Source organism: Drosophila serrata, unplaced genomic scaffold (assembly GCF_035046125.1).
Source record: "Drosophila serrata isolate PLE 108 unplaced genomic scaffold, ASM3504612v1 contig_275, whole genome shotgun sequence".
Lineage (NCBI taxonomy): Eukaryota > Metazoa > Arthropoda > Insecta > Diptera > Drosophilidae > Drosophila > Drosophila serrata.
The window spans coordinates 4297289-4312364 of record NW_028257173.1 but is presented as its reverse complement, the minus strand read 5'-3'; the positions used below and the strand labels follow the sequence as shown (position 1 = coordinate 4312364).

General features: G+C 44.1%; 2 protein-coding genes across 2 annotated transcripts in view; both read left to right on the top strand.

Annotated features, from left to right (window-relative positions):
* Positions 1-168: 168 nt before the first annotated feature.
* The window catches only part of Ent1 (Equilibrative nucleoside transporter 1), a 57013-nt gene continuing 42105 nt past the window's right edge, over positions 169-15076 (top strand). The window contains exon 1 of the mRNA XM_020956989.2: positions 169-342. The gene's annotated coding sequence lies outside the window, so the exon portion shown is untranslated. The remainder of the gene's footprint in view (positions 343-15076) is intronic.
* Positions 336-8459, top strand: LOC110187593 (uncharacterized). The gene is made up of 5 exons (XM_020956986.2): positions 336-3757; positions 3824-4041; positions 4102-4246; positions 4308-4928; positions 6078-8459. The coding sequence occupies exons 1-5, from the start codon at positions 3095-3097 to the stop codon at positions 8307-8309; spliced, it is 3879 nt and encodes a 1292-aa protein (XP_020812645.2). The 5' UTR covers positions 336-3094; the 3' UTR covers positions 8310-8459.

Below are 15076 nucleotides of genomic sequence, written 5' to 3'. Positions count from 1 at the left end.
TTATAATACATATTTTTCTACTACAAAAATTGTATTTCGGCAAAATAGCTAAGCAGTTAATTTAAACTCAGATATTTACAATATTTATATACATAACATTTGTAAACATGAAATTCTTCTGGTTCCAAAACAACTTTCGCTTACTACTAGTTCCGCCACAGGGCTGCCAACTCTTTTGTTGAACAGCTGATGCTGCGGGCGCGAGAAATGTTTTCTTATCAGTGAAATTTCGAAATTTATACAATTTGTGTGTTTTTAAAGTGCAATCAAAACAAGAAATAGCTTTAACTAGATGCCCGACAGCTCCAAATCCACTTGCACATCATTCGCACATCATATCCGGTAAGTGGCGCTTGTTATTTAGTATGTAAGACACCGGCTACTGCGGAAATGAGACTTTGCAGCAGGATGTTAGGATGTGTCAACGTGTTGCTGTGTCCCGTCCCTAATCAAGTTGTTGCATTGTTGTTGCCTCATATACATAAGTCAAAACCCTTCCCTACATCCCCTATTTGTCTGCCCGGATTCTTGGCCGCAATATATGCGGCAAGTTTGTTGCATTATTTATGCCCGATTCTTGCTGACTGGCAAGGGAATCTTTGTAAATCGTACATCCTCGAGACTTGCAGTGGGAGAAAAGTGGGATTCTCCAGGCAGCATCCTTCGAGCTTACGATTAATCTAGGGCCTAGCTTTTGTCGCAGTGCAAGGGAGCCATCTCATCTTCTTACATTGTCCTCAGGATGCCTTTCTTAACTTTGACTTTGTGCCCAAAGTTATTCTAATTAAACGCAGACCCTGTGAGCTGAGCTGGCTAAGATGGCATTGCTTCATATGGTTAGCTTACTGTCAGGATAATGAAGCTGCAGCTGAAACTTCCTTTTTGGATATTAACTCGGCACAAGATGAAGCGTAGGACAAAAGGGGAAACCTTGCCAAAAATACAGTAGAAATTCTACAAGCTCAACTTACAAATTAGGAACTCAATTAATTAGATACTTTATTTTGACTGATGGCATTGTAATATTGAAGAATATGCCTTTTCAGGAATTAATAATCTTTAAGGAAATTTATTTTAACAAATTTACTGACAATTATTTGATATTTAAGAATATGTAGACATGGGAAGTTTGACTGCTCCCAAAAAAAAAAACAGCAAGGACAAAGTCTGAGCCTCTGGGTGGGCGGTCTCAATCTGAGCCCAGTCGCTTCGGTTTATTATTCCATTATAATGAACACAATGCACATTTTCCTGCAACTTTTCCCGGGAACCCTGTCTGTCCTTGGCTGCCTCGTATCCTTCTTGCAACTTGCAACTTTCGTTGCACATTTGCCTGTGCGTGCAATCTCTGTGAAAGTTGGGGGCGGCGGGCACAACTTTTGCCAGGCGCTTCAAGTTTTTAGCCGGATTTTTTTTCTTTAGCCCCCCTTTTAGTCGCAACAACAAACAACAGAGAGTGTGAGGAAGAGGTAGGAGACACCAAGGCAAATTGCATTGTTGATTTTCATTTTCAAGCCTGGCGACACTTTGCCAAATGTGTGCTTCCCCTATCATCCTCCACATTCGTCCGAAGGCTCTCTCCTTTGGTTCAGAGTCATTGCTGCGTGTTTCCCCACGTTTTTTGTATTTCTTACGGAAAAGAAAGAAAAGCTGGCACAGCCTGGGCAAAAATCAGCTAGCAAATGCATTTTAATTTGAAACTTTTCCGCGGAAGTTTTTCCTACGCACCCTTTGGCTACTACTGTCACAAATTGGTTAATAAAGGGCATACATATACATATATCTATGTAATATATTCTCCTTTGTGGGCAATGGTAGAGGAAAGTGGGTCAAATAGTGATTACAAGTGGACAAATGGTAAAAAGCTAAGAGGTTTTGTTTTCTATATTAAGATAGTTTGACTTTTGGAATCCTTGAAAGGGTTAAAAACTATCTGTTCATTGATAAACACCCAAGCTATCTAGGTACTATTAGATATAAAGATATATTTTACGTTCTATTTACTTTGTTGTTTACTTAATTCACTTTACACTTAATGTTCACTTCATTAAGCTAAACTCTTCAGGCAATATCCTTTTCTGGTTCATATTTGAGAGCAATGACCTTGTAACTGTTGCGAAACCATCCTTGGCAGCCTCTTCACAGTTGGTCGTGATCTTCATTGTTTTGCCTTGCGCCGATGTGGCAAGAGTTTTGTTTTGATTTTACCCATTAGTCATAATTAAACTGACGCGTGTGTCTAAATTTAAACGCCAATCATATGACATATTTGTCTAATTAAAATGTGCATTGGACCCAAAACAATAATTAAGGGAGGAGGGAGCATGAGTCCTGACTAAATGCTCAGACTATGTGCTAGACCCAGACCCTCCTCCTAATCATAGCTTCCCTTAAAGCATCTTATGCGAGAGTTGGCCACGAGAGAAAAAATAGAATAGAGGAGAGAGATGTCCACGGTGCGTTAAAAATAGCCCAATCTATTCGATGTTTTCTCAGTTTTTCCCGAGCTGGCCAACCGAAAAGTTCCGTTCGAGCGTCGAGCGGATAGAAAATTTTAGATTTCGAACAAAAAATTTTCCAACGTCTCGTCGAATACATATAGAACTTTATCATATGTATACTAGATTATTACTTTCGTTACATTTTTCGGTTTACCTTGAAGTGCCAAGTTTACAACGATATATATTTTAACGAACTAATCATCATAGTGATAAAATAAAACCTATCCTTTGTGTGGAAAAGTGAAAGTTAATAGAAAATTGCGAAATCGACAAAACTCGCGTGTGCGCACACAGATATAGACATCGATATTTCTGTGTGTATATATGCTAGCCATATCAATTGGAAACGATCTATAGATCTGCAGAACGCTGTATCGTCGTTGGATCACCGGGTTTTCTTTGTGCTCTGACGAAGAACAGTCTTTCTCTTGAGGAAAAGTCGCATTAAGGCAGATCGTAGATCGTAAATATAACGCTTGCCAGACGACAAGCAGCAGCAGCATTATCATCGTCATCATTGCTTGCATTGGTAAACAGATCGCCACAACCGCATACCAGAGCGCTGCTTTTCGCCTTTGTTCTCCTCGGGGAAAATGGGAAATGCCGAGTCCACCCAGTCTGCAGATGAGGCGCAGATGCAGCCCCAGCAGCAGCCAACCGACGGCGACGAGCCCTGGTGGAATGACATTGAGCACGAAAATCTCATTCTGGAGCAGGCCCCTCAACAATTACCTAGAAATTCAGAGGAAGCTGGATCTTCCATTGCTTCTACTAAAAAAAAGCCAGAAAAATCTTTGGAAATTATCGCAGAGGAGGCTCCAGAAATGGCGGATGACTGTTCAAAAAAAGAACAAAGTCTGGAGGAATTCAGGGAGGAGTTGCGCCAAAAGAGAGAAGCTCGACAAACTGCCGTGCAGGATCTAAGAGATGAGATAACGAATCTTAGGCAGCAACTGGCCAAAGAAAAGGCCGAGAATCGAAGGCTACGCAAGGAGCAGGGTGAAGAGGAGGAAGTACAGGAGCAGGAAACCACTCCAAATTCAGACATCGATCCCGATGATGACAATCCCACCTCCAGAAGTCGCCATGCCAATATCGAGCTTGCCAATGCCCAGCTAGCCCTGCAACAGGCTCAGGCCGAGAATCTATCGCTGCGCGGAGAGCTGGAAGTGGTTCAACGCCAGGTGGGAACCCTCAAGGAAGTCATCTCCTGCTGCAAGCAAATGCTGAGTGTCAAGGAGGAACAGTGTGCTCAGGTGAGACTATTAAATAAAGGTTATTATATAAAAATTAAGCTAATTGTTGATGTTTTCTGTTTACAGCTTAAGGTGAAGCTAACCCAAATAGAGAATTCATTCAGCGAGCGCGAGATGAAGATAATGTCGAATAATCTCCGCCAAGAATACGAGCGTCAACTGGTTAACATTCGTCAACTAAGACAACTTTATGAGGAACGACAACGTGTGGCGGCTGCTGAGTATGAGAACCTGCAACGATTAATCTCAATCAAAAAGGATGAACTCATAGCCGAGCAGGAGAAGTAAATAGGAGCTTAATACTTGCACTACAAATATTTATAACTATTTTTCATACCTAATAGAACCAAGAACTTTGAGGAGCGCAATCAGACCCTTATGAAAGAGGTGGAAACAGCCAACGAGGAGCTGGCCAAGTTGCGTGAGGAATGCAATGAGCACAAGTTCGAGAAGCGTCTGCTCAGCGAGCAGGTGGGAGCAGTCAACATGGTGAGTTAATCCCTCATGTACACCGGCCTCTTCTGTAACTCATTCTCCCTTGCCATCATAGCTCTTTAGCCAGCTCATCATGGGTTTCAATGAGAAAAGCAGCATGGACATTGATCGTCTAAATCAAATGCTGGAAGAGAACCGTCAGCTTCTCAATCAAATGACCCAAGCCGAAGGCAGTTGCAGTGATGGCGCCACGCTGCCCAAGCTCCTCTTTGAGCTCGTAGAGCAGGCCACTGGTCATGGCGACTCCCCAGTGGAATCGGACAAAAGTCGCAGCGCCACGCCCACGCCCACAAACGAGGACACCACGGACAGTTGTAAACCGGAGGCTGCACTCGTCAGAAAGCACAGAAAGAGGAGCTCGGGAGCGGGAGCCGGTGCGGGTGCCAGTGCGGCTTCGTTAAAAAGCCATGAGCCCGAAATTATGGGAAAAGTTGCCTCGGCCCAAGAAATCATTGGCAACTTGCCAAAAGTTTGGAAAGTGTTGATGGAGCTCTTGAGCCACCACAAAATCGAGCGCGTGCAGTTCGAGGAGCTGCCGTCCTGCAGTGGTGCTAGTGCGACCTCAACTAGTGCTGGTCCTGCCTCAACTGGTGCAGCTGGAGTAGATGGAAGGCCGGAGGATACCCACCGCAAGCCATCGGAGCTGAGCGTCAGCAAGACCTACATCAAGCTGAAGGTGAGCCCAAGTTACAGTTGCTACACAGAGAGAAAGTCCTTAAATTAGGTTTATCTAAACTTAAATTCGTTCTTATCAGAGGTTCAGTAATCGTAGGTTGGTGCTAGTAGAACAGAGGAATATGTAGGTGCTTGATAGATAAAAAGAAAAATTGGTTAGTGACACAGTCCGAAACATTTATCGCAAATATATCTCCAGGTTTAAATGTTTTGTCATTTTGAGTATTGTAGATTTAATTTTAAATAATCAGCAAGTTTTCTTGGTTTTTCTCTGTATATGGACACAGTTCCGCCAACTACTCCCTTGCTTCTTTCAAGTGCTGCGGACAATCGGGCTTGTTAGTTGTCGTATCCGGTTTGTTGATGAAGTGCAGCCTGCCCGCCTTCCTTGCCAGCCTCTGCCATTCCCCGCTCAAGCCCGCTATGGATGCTTCCCTTTTTCTTTTCGCTGCTCCTTGGAGCTTCGTCTGCGGCTGTTGCAAAGTTTTGCATTATTCACTTAAGCGCTTTATTTAGTCGAGTGCCGAGCGGCCAAGCACGAGCCTGAGCTTCATTATTGCTGACGTCCTGCCGAGCATCGATGTAGAAAGGAAGTGCCGAGCGGAGGGGGAGTGAGGTGACTGCTAGGTTGGGGGTCCAAGGTCCTTGCAGTCCGAGGCCGAGTCCGTTGTTGTGCACATAATTGAATTTATCGGTCAGTTGCCGTTGGCACAAAACATGTTGCATATCTGATATCCTTGAAGAGAGAAAGAGAGACTATTCCCAATGCGTTTGTTTAGGGGTTAGATGTTGTGTTCTGCAGCTGAAGGATTAGCTTTTATATGTTCGTTGAGTGAGAAGAGTTTTCCTTTTAATTACAGGCAAAGGAATTTTATCAGTAACTATAGCATCTTCTTTTTGAAACACAAAAAATCGATATAAAATTTTGTTTAGTTTTTATATATTGTTCTTAGCCAGATTCCAGAGTATTTAAACTACCTTTCTTTTCGTTTCGCCTTCATTACTTTGTATTATTTTGGTTTAAACTCTAATTGAGTGAAAAGTTCGGCCATCTCTGGCTGAAGCAAGCACTTTAAAAGTTTTCGTCTTCAGTTCAATCTCCCCACTTAAGTAGCATCCGTAACTAATGCCTTTTTATCCTCCTTGGCAGGACCTCATCCTGGAGAAGAAGTCACTGGTGAAGGAGACGAGCCGCCTGAAGACTCTAAACAGCCACCTTGACTACCGCCTCAACGAGCAGCAGAAGCGGTTGAGTGCGGTTAGCTTGGAGCTGACCAAAACCTGGCATTTGGTAGGTAAGATGCAGCGCCAGCACCGCCAGCTCCACACCCAGGAACAGATCCTTCGCTACCAACTGCAGCAAAAGAGGCGGCTCTTAAGCGAACTGAAGGATGAGCTGGAATACTGCCGCAGGAAATGGGCTTTGGCCAGGGCAAAGAACGATGAGAGCCAGGAACAGTGCGATGAGTGGCGGCGGGAATTTGCGAGGAGGAAGCTCGAAGATGCCAATCATTCGGCGGAGAGTGGCTACAGCGATTCGGGGCCTCAGTCCGATGAGGAACGTGAGGTGGCGGCAGCAGCTCCCGTTGAGGCAGCTACTTCATCATCATCATCGTCCGCCTGTCGTAGAAAGATTCTCAGGGATCAATTCGAGCATACGCGCAGGATTAAGCGAATGCAAAGCACTTCACCCGGTCGACAAGCCGAGGAGATTGTCCTCCGCTGGAACAGTGCCCCACCTACATGTGGTTGGCGTGAAGAAGCTCCAGACTCTGCAGGAGACCCAAGAGGTGGAGCAGACAATGAAGAGCAAGATCAAGAGGAGGAGGATGGGGCACGTGGCGGTGTTTCGAGGACATCACACAGCTCTAGGAGCAGGCAGCGAGCAGAGGATGATACTCCTGGAACTTCTGGAACCGCTAGTCGCATCCAAAAGCTGGAGGAACAGTGCAAAAACCTTATCCAGCAGGTCCTAGAGACCTCCGACAATCGCGAACGTCTCGAGATTCAGTTGTGCCAGTTCCAGGACGAAATTTCACCTGCACAGCACGCTGTGCCCCTGGAGGAATTTATCAATAAAAAGCGTTTCGAACGGATGACCAGAGCCAGCTCCGCTCCAGCCACCGGAAGTCTCACGCCCAGGGAGGAGGAGTACACTAGGAAGCGATCAGAGCGATTGGGTCGGCTCGAGGAGGAGTCTCGTCAGCTAATATCGAGGATTAGGCGTACCGCAGACAGGGGACACTATCTGAAAAAGTCCCTAGACAGGATCAGAAGGGCACCAAGTCGGGAGGGAAGCTTTGAAAGTAATACAGAAGAAGAAGCTGCGGCTGTACCTTCTAACAAAACCTCAACGTCGCCACTCACGGTGGACGAGGAGGCCTACACCTCCAGGAGAGCGGCGCGCCTTCAGCGTTTGGAGCTGGAAAGCCAGCAGTTGTTAGCGCAGCTTTCCAGGAACACCGACCGTGGCGAGAGCTTGGTCACCAAGCTGGACACTCTGCACGAGCATCATCAAAGTCCGAATCCTCAGCGAGAGCAACCTCAATCCTCGGCCAGCATCTCGCAAACTCTGGAACAGCGTTTGGAGGACATTGAGCGAGTATCAGACAATAGAGCCGAACGTCTCCGTTTGCTGGAAGCACAGGGAAATGAATTGATAGCCAGGTTGAGCTCCACCTCCCAAAGGGGCACCGCCATGATCAACAGAATAGCGGAACGTGAAGCCATCCGCCGTGAGGAAGCTGAACTTGTAGAGCAAGCACAGCCTTCAGCGGAGGCCACCACATCCTTGAACTCTGTGGCCTGCACTCGAATTGTGCCCAAGCCGGAGGAGGAGGAGGAAATCGAGGGAGCTGCCTGTTGCGTCACTGTAACCACCACCTCGACTCAGTTAGCCATTCAAAAGCAATCCACGGGAGCCATTCCCAAAGTTACGAGTACTATGAGGAGCAGGCCGCAGGCCCAGCTGTGTGCAGCCTCCCGACAGGATGATGTGGCCAGAAAGCGATCATCTGTCAAGGAAGCTGCCAAGGAGCAACAGGAAGCTACCAAAGAGCAACAGGAAGCTCCTGAGACTCTAGAGGATATGGTGCAACGACTTAGAGCATTGCCTTTTCCTGAGATAAACCAGGAAGTGAAGGAAATGGAAGTCGAATTACTAGAGGTACATAGTCTAGAGAAACTTGAAGTTGCAGAGTGCCAGGAGGAAAAGGAATCTATAGAAGTTAAAAATTTGGAGGAATGTGGTCTTGATATAACCCATGATGAAGAGAGTGCTCGAAAGGAACAAGCTGAAGGCCAGCAAAGGGAAGACTCAACACCTGAGCATCAGGAAGAGAAAGTGGAGAAGGAGCACTCGGAGGAGGAAAAGGCACCCTAAAAGATGTTCACTAGACTTAACTACGACTACGAATACTCGCTGATAAAACTGCTAGGACCAGTGACCAAACAACAAACATCTATTGTTAATTGTAATCACTTATGATAAATAAAGAAATACATATTTTTTTCCGTGTCTACAATTCGTAAATTGCAGTTTTCTTCTACACCCGATAATATTTTCTCTTTAAACTAATTCATTTGATTTTCAACATTATCTCCTTTCCGAGAAAGTAATCTCGTAATCCGTTTCTAGCTGACATCCCACACCCAGGCATGCTTGCATGCATGCATACATATATCACTAATCAGCAAAGAAACTGGAACAGTCTGTCCGCATCCGTGTCCTTGGCTCCCAGTTGCCAGTTGCCAGTTCCCAACTCTTTCCCCCCTCTTAACATCTTGCCTTGAAACAGACACGGACTGGCTCGTCTTTCCGGGGGACTTATGTGCTCTCTTAGCCACGCACGCAGCCATGACATTGCATGGAGTAAGGAGCATGGATAGTGGCACCTCCACTTCCACTGCTACTGCTACTGCTTCTCCTACTGACATGTGTGGGCGCCCGGCAAGGACGTGGCCATTGGGTGGGAATGGGCGGCGCATTATCTCTGCATATGCAAGTATACAAAAAAAAATACAAAAATGCCAGCGTCCGCTAACAAGTTGGCGACATCGTCGTCATTCGACTCCGTCGCCCATTTTATACTCCTTCGTGGAATCCTTAGTCTTCATAACGTCCGTATCCTACGTAGCCTCCTCTATAGCCTCCACATCCTGTGCTGCTTTATGCAAATGCGTCGGCCCCTCCTCATCTCAAGGCGTGTAAACAGCAATTGCTGGGTGGTTGCGGGGGTGTGCGTGAAAAGAAGTCTGGGTCGACTCTGTTCAGGCATAAAGACAACATCGCCTCATATGCTTTTAAAGCGAACAGAGATTGTACATTAACTTATCCGCCTGTCTTCCGACCAACAACAGCAAACTGTCAGCATTGCGACGCCAAATTCTCAATCTGATTCTATATATATAACAGGGCTCTGTAAAGGGAAAGGTCCTTTTGGGCTTAACATTTTACAGACTCTGTTACTGGCTTTTCCAGGACTCTGTTGAGTGTTCATTATGCTACTTAACAGGCTTGGTTCGAACTACCCCTGGACCAGAAATGAACACTTCCAGTCGTTACTTAGGGGTGAGTCTGTTAAAGTCTGTGATATGGAGTTTTTTGTGCAACAGGGAAGCTTTATGTGACCTAAATCCTTTGAATAGTTTGAGTGGAAACATGTCTGAGGGGATAGTTTAACATTTGAAAGAGGTTTGAAGAGGGTTTCAGAAGCTACAAGGAGATACTGTTGGGGATTTTGAAGGGATTAGAGGCAAAGATGTATAGGAAATGCATTAAAAAAAACATAACTAACTTCTTTCTATGTTTTGCTACAATTTAGTGAGCTACCAGAATAAGCTGAAAGTACTTTATAATATATTGTTTTTACCTAAATAGTAAGAATATATAAATAGTATTTCTTTATCCAAGTCTAAAGTCCTCTCAAGTCATATCCAATTATTTTTTTAATAGTTTCAAAAGGCTTATTGCATCTTCCAATCCCTGCAATTAAACCAAGTGTTAATTAAGGGGCTTAAAGTTCTATTAACATCACCATCTTTAAGGATAACCTTAGGACACTACAGGCTCCAACCTGCAGGAACAGTTTTCCCCTGGAACATGGCCAAGTTAACAGCGTATAAGACTTAATCCAACTCCATCGCCATCTAGTGGAATTGCCAGAAACTGGCTAACAGTCCATATAGCTTTAAAGAGCTTTCCTTCCCCCATAGCATTCGAGGTTTTTGGATATGGAATGAGATTGGGGAAAGAGTCTGTCTGCATAATTAGATGGAAGCCAGTGGACTGGTCCCATTTCTGGACTAATTGCTGTGGGATCCCGGCCACGCCCCACAGCCGAAAAAAAAGCCAGTGCCTCCTAAAAATGTATACAAATTGTTGCACCGTTAACTGGTCGTCGTTCCAGGGCGATCATCCCGTATTGCTGGACTGCAACTGGAAACGTCAAATTAATAAACTGCCGGACGTACCACAAGCTGTGAAAAAGCAATCTTTGTCTGCATGCCAGCCTCGGAGTGTTTTCCAGCTTGTTAGTCCACCTTAAGCTCCACTCCCGCCGCCACTCCCGGTGGCTCCATCAGATTGTAGGGTTACCCAGTCCCGTGCCTCTCAAGATTTATGCAGTTCGCGCGGATGTCGGAGATCCGAGGAAGCGCCGCTGCTCCACTCCGAAGCCAAATAAGGAAGTGCACTTGAACAAACCAAGGAGGAGGTTTCGTTGAAGAAGGGATGTATGTTTCCTATAGAAAGGATACAAAAATCTTTAGACAAAATAGAAAAATTATATAAAGATATAAAAAACCATATAAAGATATGTCCTGCTCTCTATCCTCTTCGTACTAAAGGAACTGAATGTCCATGAAGAATTTGAAAATTAATGTTAATTTTTAATTTAAAAATTAATTTAATTTTATTTTAAATACATTTCAGTAATGTGTTTTTTTCTAGATATTTAGGAAAACTTATTTTGACTCTCGATGGATCTACTTAAAAACATTCCTTATTCCAAGACTTATTGAATAATCTTTCAAGTGTTCCATCGAAGAGTAATCTAATTTATTAAAAGTGCAGCCTCTTCAGGCTGCGAGAAAAATAACAAAAAAGAGAGCGAGAGCATGTCTCGTTTGGGTTTTGATTTACGCTGAAATAAATTAAAATATCATAAAAAGGAAATTAAAATTCACTCGCACAACAAAGCCGGACCCGACTCCTCGACCCCGACCCCGACCCCGACTCGATTTCGGTGCCCGACTGGGGGCTCTTAGCTAATTTCTGAACAACTAAAAATACAAATAAATATTTTAATGTGTGATTTACGACAATGGCTCGCACAGGGGGTCGAGTCTTCGGTCTTCGTTCGAGCCCGGCTAAGACTGACTCCCAACTACTACGATTTTATGGCCAGAGTTCTGGTCTTCTGGTGTTGGTGGCGTCTTGGGCAGCGTTTTGATTGGATTTCTGCGCTTCTGGCGCTCGTGGTGTGGTGTGCCAAGCCTGATTTCTGGCCCAGGTCTCCACATTGAAATACAATTTAAGCGCCTTTAATGAACTGACAGTACAGCAGCAGTCGATCGCAGGAAGTACAATGGTGTGGGTTTTTTTCAATGGAGAGTATGTCTATAGTTAATGGAATTTAAGAAAATTAATTTAAAATAATTAATTAAAGTTGATCATTTAGGTTTTGTTATATTTGATCATCGTATTTAACAAGAAAATTAAGGCCAGTTATGCATTACTTGCTTTACAGCCTCAATAATAATATAATTAATGTTAAAAATATTAAAGTTTAATTAAAAGTTTTTATAAATCCTCTCCAAAAAACTCAACCACCTTTCACTTGCCTGATACCCTGTGAAACTAGTAAACAAATAGCATTTAATCTACTAAAGATTATTGACGAAAACTGCAAATTTTATTTAAATTTGCAAATTATTTTTATGGCTCACAAAGAATACTGTTATTGGCACATCAAGTGGGACAAATTTAACGATCTCTTCGCTTCACATCATTTCAAATCATATAGAGTTGGGATGCATTTAATGGCTGGCGATCAATTTCAGATTTATGCTCGTTCCCCTTGAGCGTTACCCGATTTTTGCATATGGAAACGAGTAACGCTCGTAAAGTATCGTATCAGGAGTCACCGAATATAGGGGGGCAGACCTAAAATGGCCTGCAATTAATTAAAAAACCATTGACATTCATAAAAAGTAAATTGTGGCAACAGCGAGCGGAAGCAAACATAATGTCCCACCATTATGAAATTCATCAAACAGTTTTACAGCACACCTCCCCAGGTAATGGTTACTCCTTGTCTTGGATGGGAAGGTACCGAGTGCCAAGCGATGAGTACTTATTAACAGGCTGCGACGAAGCATATCGATCGCTGTTTCGATCCCAAAACACCTGCCAAGGCACGGCATATCTTAGCTAGAGATGAGAACGTGAGGCGTGAGTGGGATATATTATAGAAAACAGGCATCTCTAGAAGACTTAAAATGTTTTATAAAAAGTTTAGTAGTCAGTTTTATATTTAAAATTAATAAAACACCTTCGGAAGATCTTAAAGTTTCACCAAAGACTATATATTGAATATAATTTAAGATGTCTTTAGGCCGAAACCTATCATTCGTACTCACCTCTAGTTCTGGGAGATGATGGAGTTGAGTTGCCACCTCTAGCTGAGGGAGCCTGATGGAGGTGAGCTGCCGATCGATGTATCAGCAGCCTCCTCCTGATGCTGCCTGTTGCTGATGATGATGGGCATTTGGGGCTGGTGATGGAGTTGGTTATGGTGATGGGATAAGGCAGCAGCCCCCAGCCTGGCTAACGAGCGCGAAATAATGCGCGAAATGTGGAGCAGAGAGATGGCCTGTGTTGGACACTTGGATCGCTTTGCCGGGGACCCCAGGAAGATTTTTCAGTTCGGAGTTTCAAGACCTGAACCTGTACCAACGGCAACGGTGGCGACTGACAGAATTATAATCAATTAGTGGAGCGACCGCGTGAGCGCATAAAATTATATATTCCGAGGCAGCGCGGAAACCGCTGGCCCGATACCAATTCGTGTAACGCGTAGCGCAATTTAGTTTAAATTAAAATAAATTCAATTACGAGAACATGAAAATCCATTACGCAAATTATTGTCATTAAATGTGCAATTTGGCCGCTGAGCGTTTATGAAATTTTTGATTAAATTTCTGACGCTTCGCTGGAAGCAATAACCCCCGGCGGCAGAAGCCCGCGAAGAGCGCGAGTCAAAACGAAAGACTCAGGCAACGAACTTGTCGGAGACCTGCACACATGTCCGCCCATGGGCCGGCGGAGAAAGAGACGCGGTTACGATTACGATGACGATGGCCGCCGGCTGGCTAATTAATTAATTATAATCCCAGCGATTAGCATAGCCTCGTAGCTCTCCAGGCAGCCCAGTCCAGTCAGCCAGCCATCCAGCCAGCCGCTTTCATTCATAGATCTCCTCCAGTTATCCAGTTTCGGGCCAAGTCACACGCCACTGAAACGAGTTAGACTTGCTAAACGATTCGTTAGATAAGATATGGGTATATATGTATGTGTTATATATGGAAGCGATCGCATATGGTCAGCTCATTCACTCGCTGGCTTAGTTAGTTACTTAGCTAGTTAGTTGGGGAATGAGTGAGTGAGTGACTGACGCGTCTGATGGGAACACGCTGCCGAGTGTCGCACACAATTTGTTTAAGCCACTTGAAGCTCAATCCGCTAATCAGCGAAAGCTTTGAGATATGGCCTCTGATAATCACAAGTTAATGGGATAAACTTGGGTTATTTTTTGGGATTTTTGTATCAAGGTTTTGGGGTTCCCTAGTTTAGATTTTTCTAAGCGTGACAACATCTTTACCTACTGTACTTACATTAAATTTTAATTCGAAAATCAATAAAAAATTTAAATTTAATTTACCCATTCACTCTTCTTTTTCAAAAAATCGCAGAGTTGTAATATATTTGTTAAAGATTTTTCTGGAAAAAAGGAGCTGTAAAAACATAGGTACTTATATCCTTGACTTTTGACAAAAAACCCACAAATATCTTTTTACCAAGAAGGTAGAGGTTAAAAATTTATATTTTTTAAGTTTTTTTAACTGAAAGAGATTCGATTTTACTTCTCCATTACAAAAAATGTATCAATTTTAAGTCTTATTCCTTCATAACCACTCTCCTCATCGAGCAATGCCACAGTTCCTTTTATCCTGCCATAATTTTTATTTACCCAATTTAGCGTTGGCTTTTTTTCCGGTCATTCGCTTAGTGGCTAAATGATTGCTGGGCCAGCAGCTGCAGTCCGGCTTGAAAATTGCTAGACCAAACAAAAACCAAACTACTTAGCCGCACACTCGCCGCATCGGTAATTGAAAATCGATAATCTCTTTGAACCAGTTTGGTCTGCTGATCTCTCTGCCAGAGAGCTGGCTTGTGGATCCTCCAGCCATGTTGGCTCTGGGGCTGCCCCACACCAGACCTTGCAGAACCGCAAATCGTCTGCAAATTGTAACCACAGATGGAGATGGAGGTGGAGGTGGTTGGAGATGGACCTGGAGGGGATGCCAGGGACAAGGCAAAGGTTCGGGGGAGGTGCAGGCAATTGCGATTGATTTTAGCACGCTTAATGGTTATTGGTTTAGCTATGGCTGGATCAGGAACTGGCCAGCGATGATGATGCCTCCTCTGCACGGTAATAATCCTCTCCTGCTGCTGCCACACCATAAATTACAAATAATTCGATTTACACAAGATTTTCACTCTTAATGGCCGAAAATGGGCCCCGGCCGTGAAAATAATGATGAAAACAAACAAAACTTAATAAGATTTTAAGCGATCTGCTGCGGGTAATGGCCCAGCATGATTGAAAAATCAGGCAAATAGCCGAGGAATGGCCCCAAAATGTGACCAAAATGTCCAACGCTGGGCCAGGGGATGCGGTGAGGAGTCACCTCCTTGTTGCCACATTTGCCACATTAAGCCATTAAAGTTCGGCTGTCTCTGCTGCTCTCGCTCTTGTCACCCAAATGCCGCGAATGCCCGACTAAATGGCAAATTAGTGAGCCAAGTTGGCTAAAAAGGTAGGCTTTTGGGCCGCTTCCTTTTTTTTTTTTTAATTTTTTTTTTTG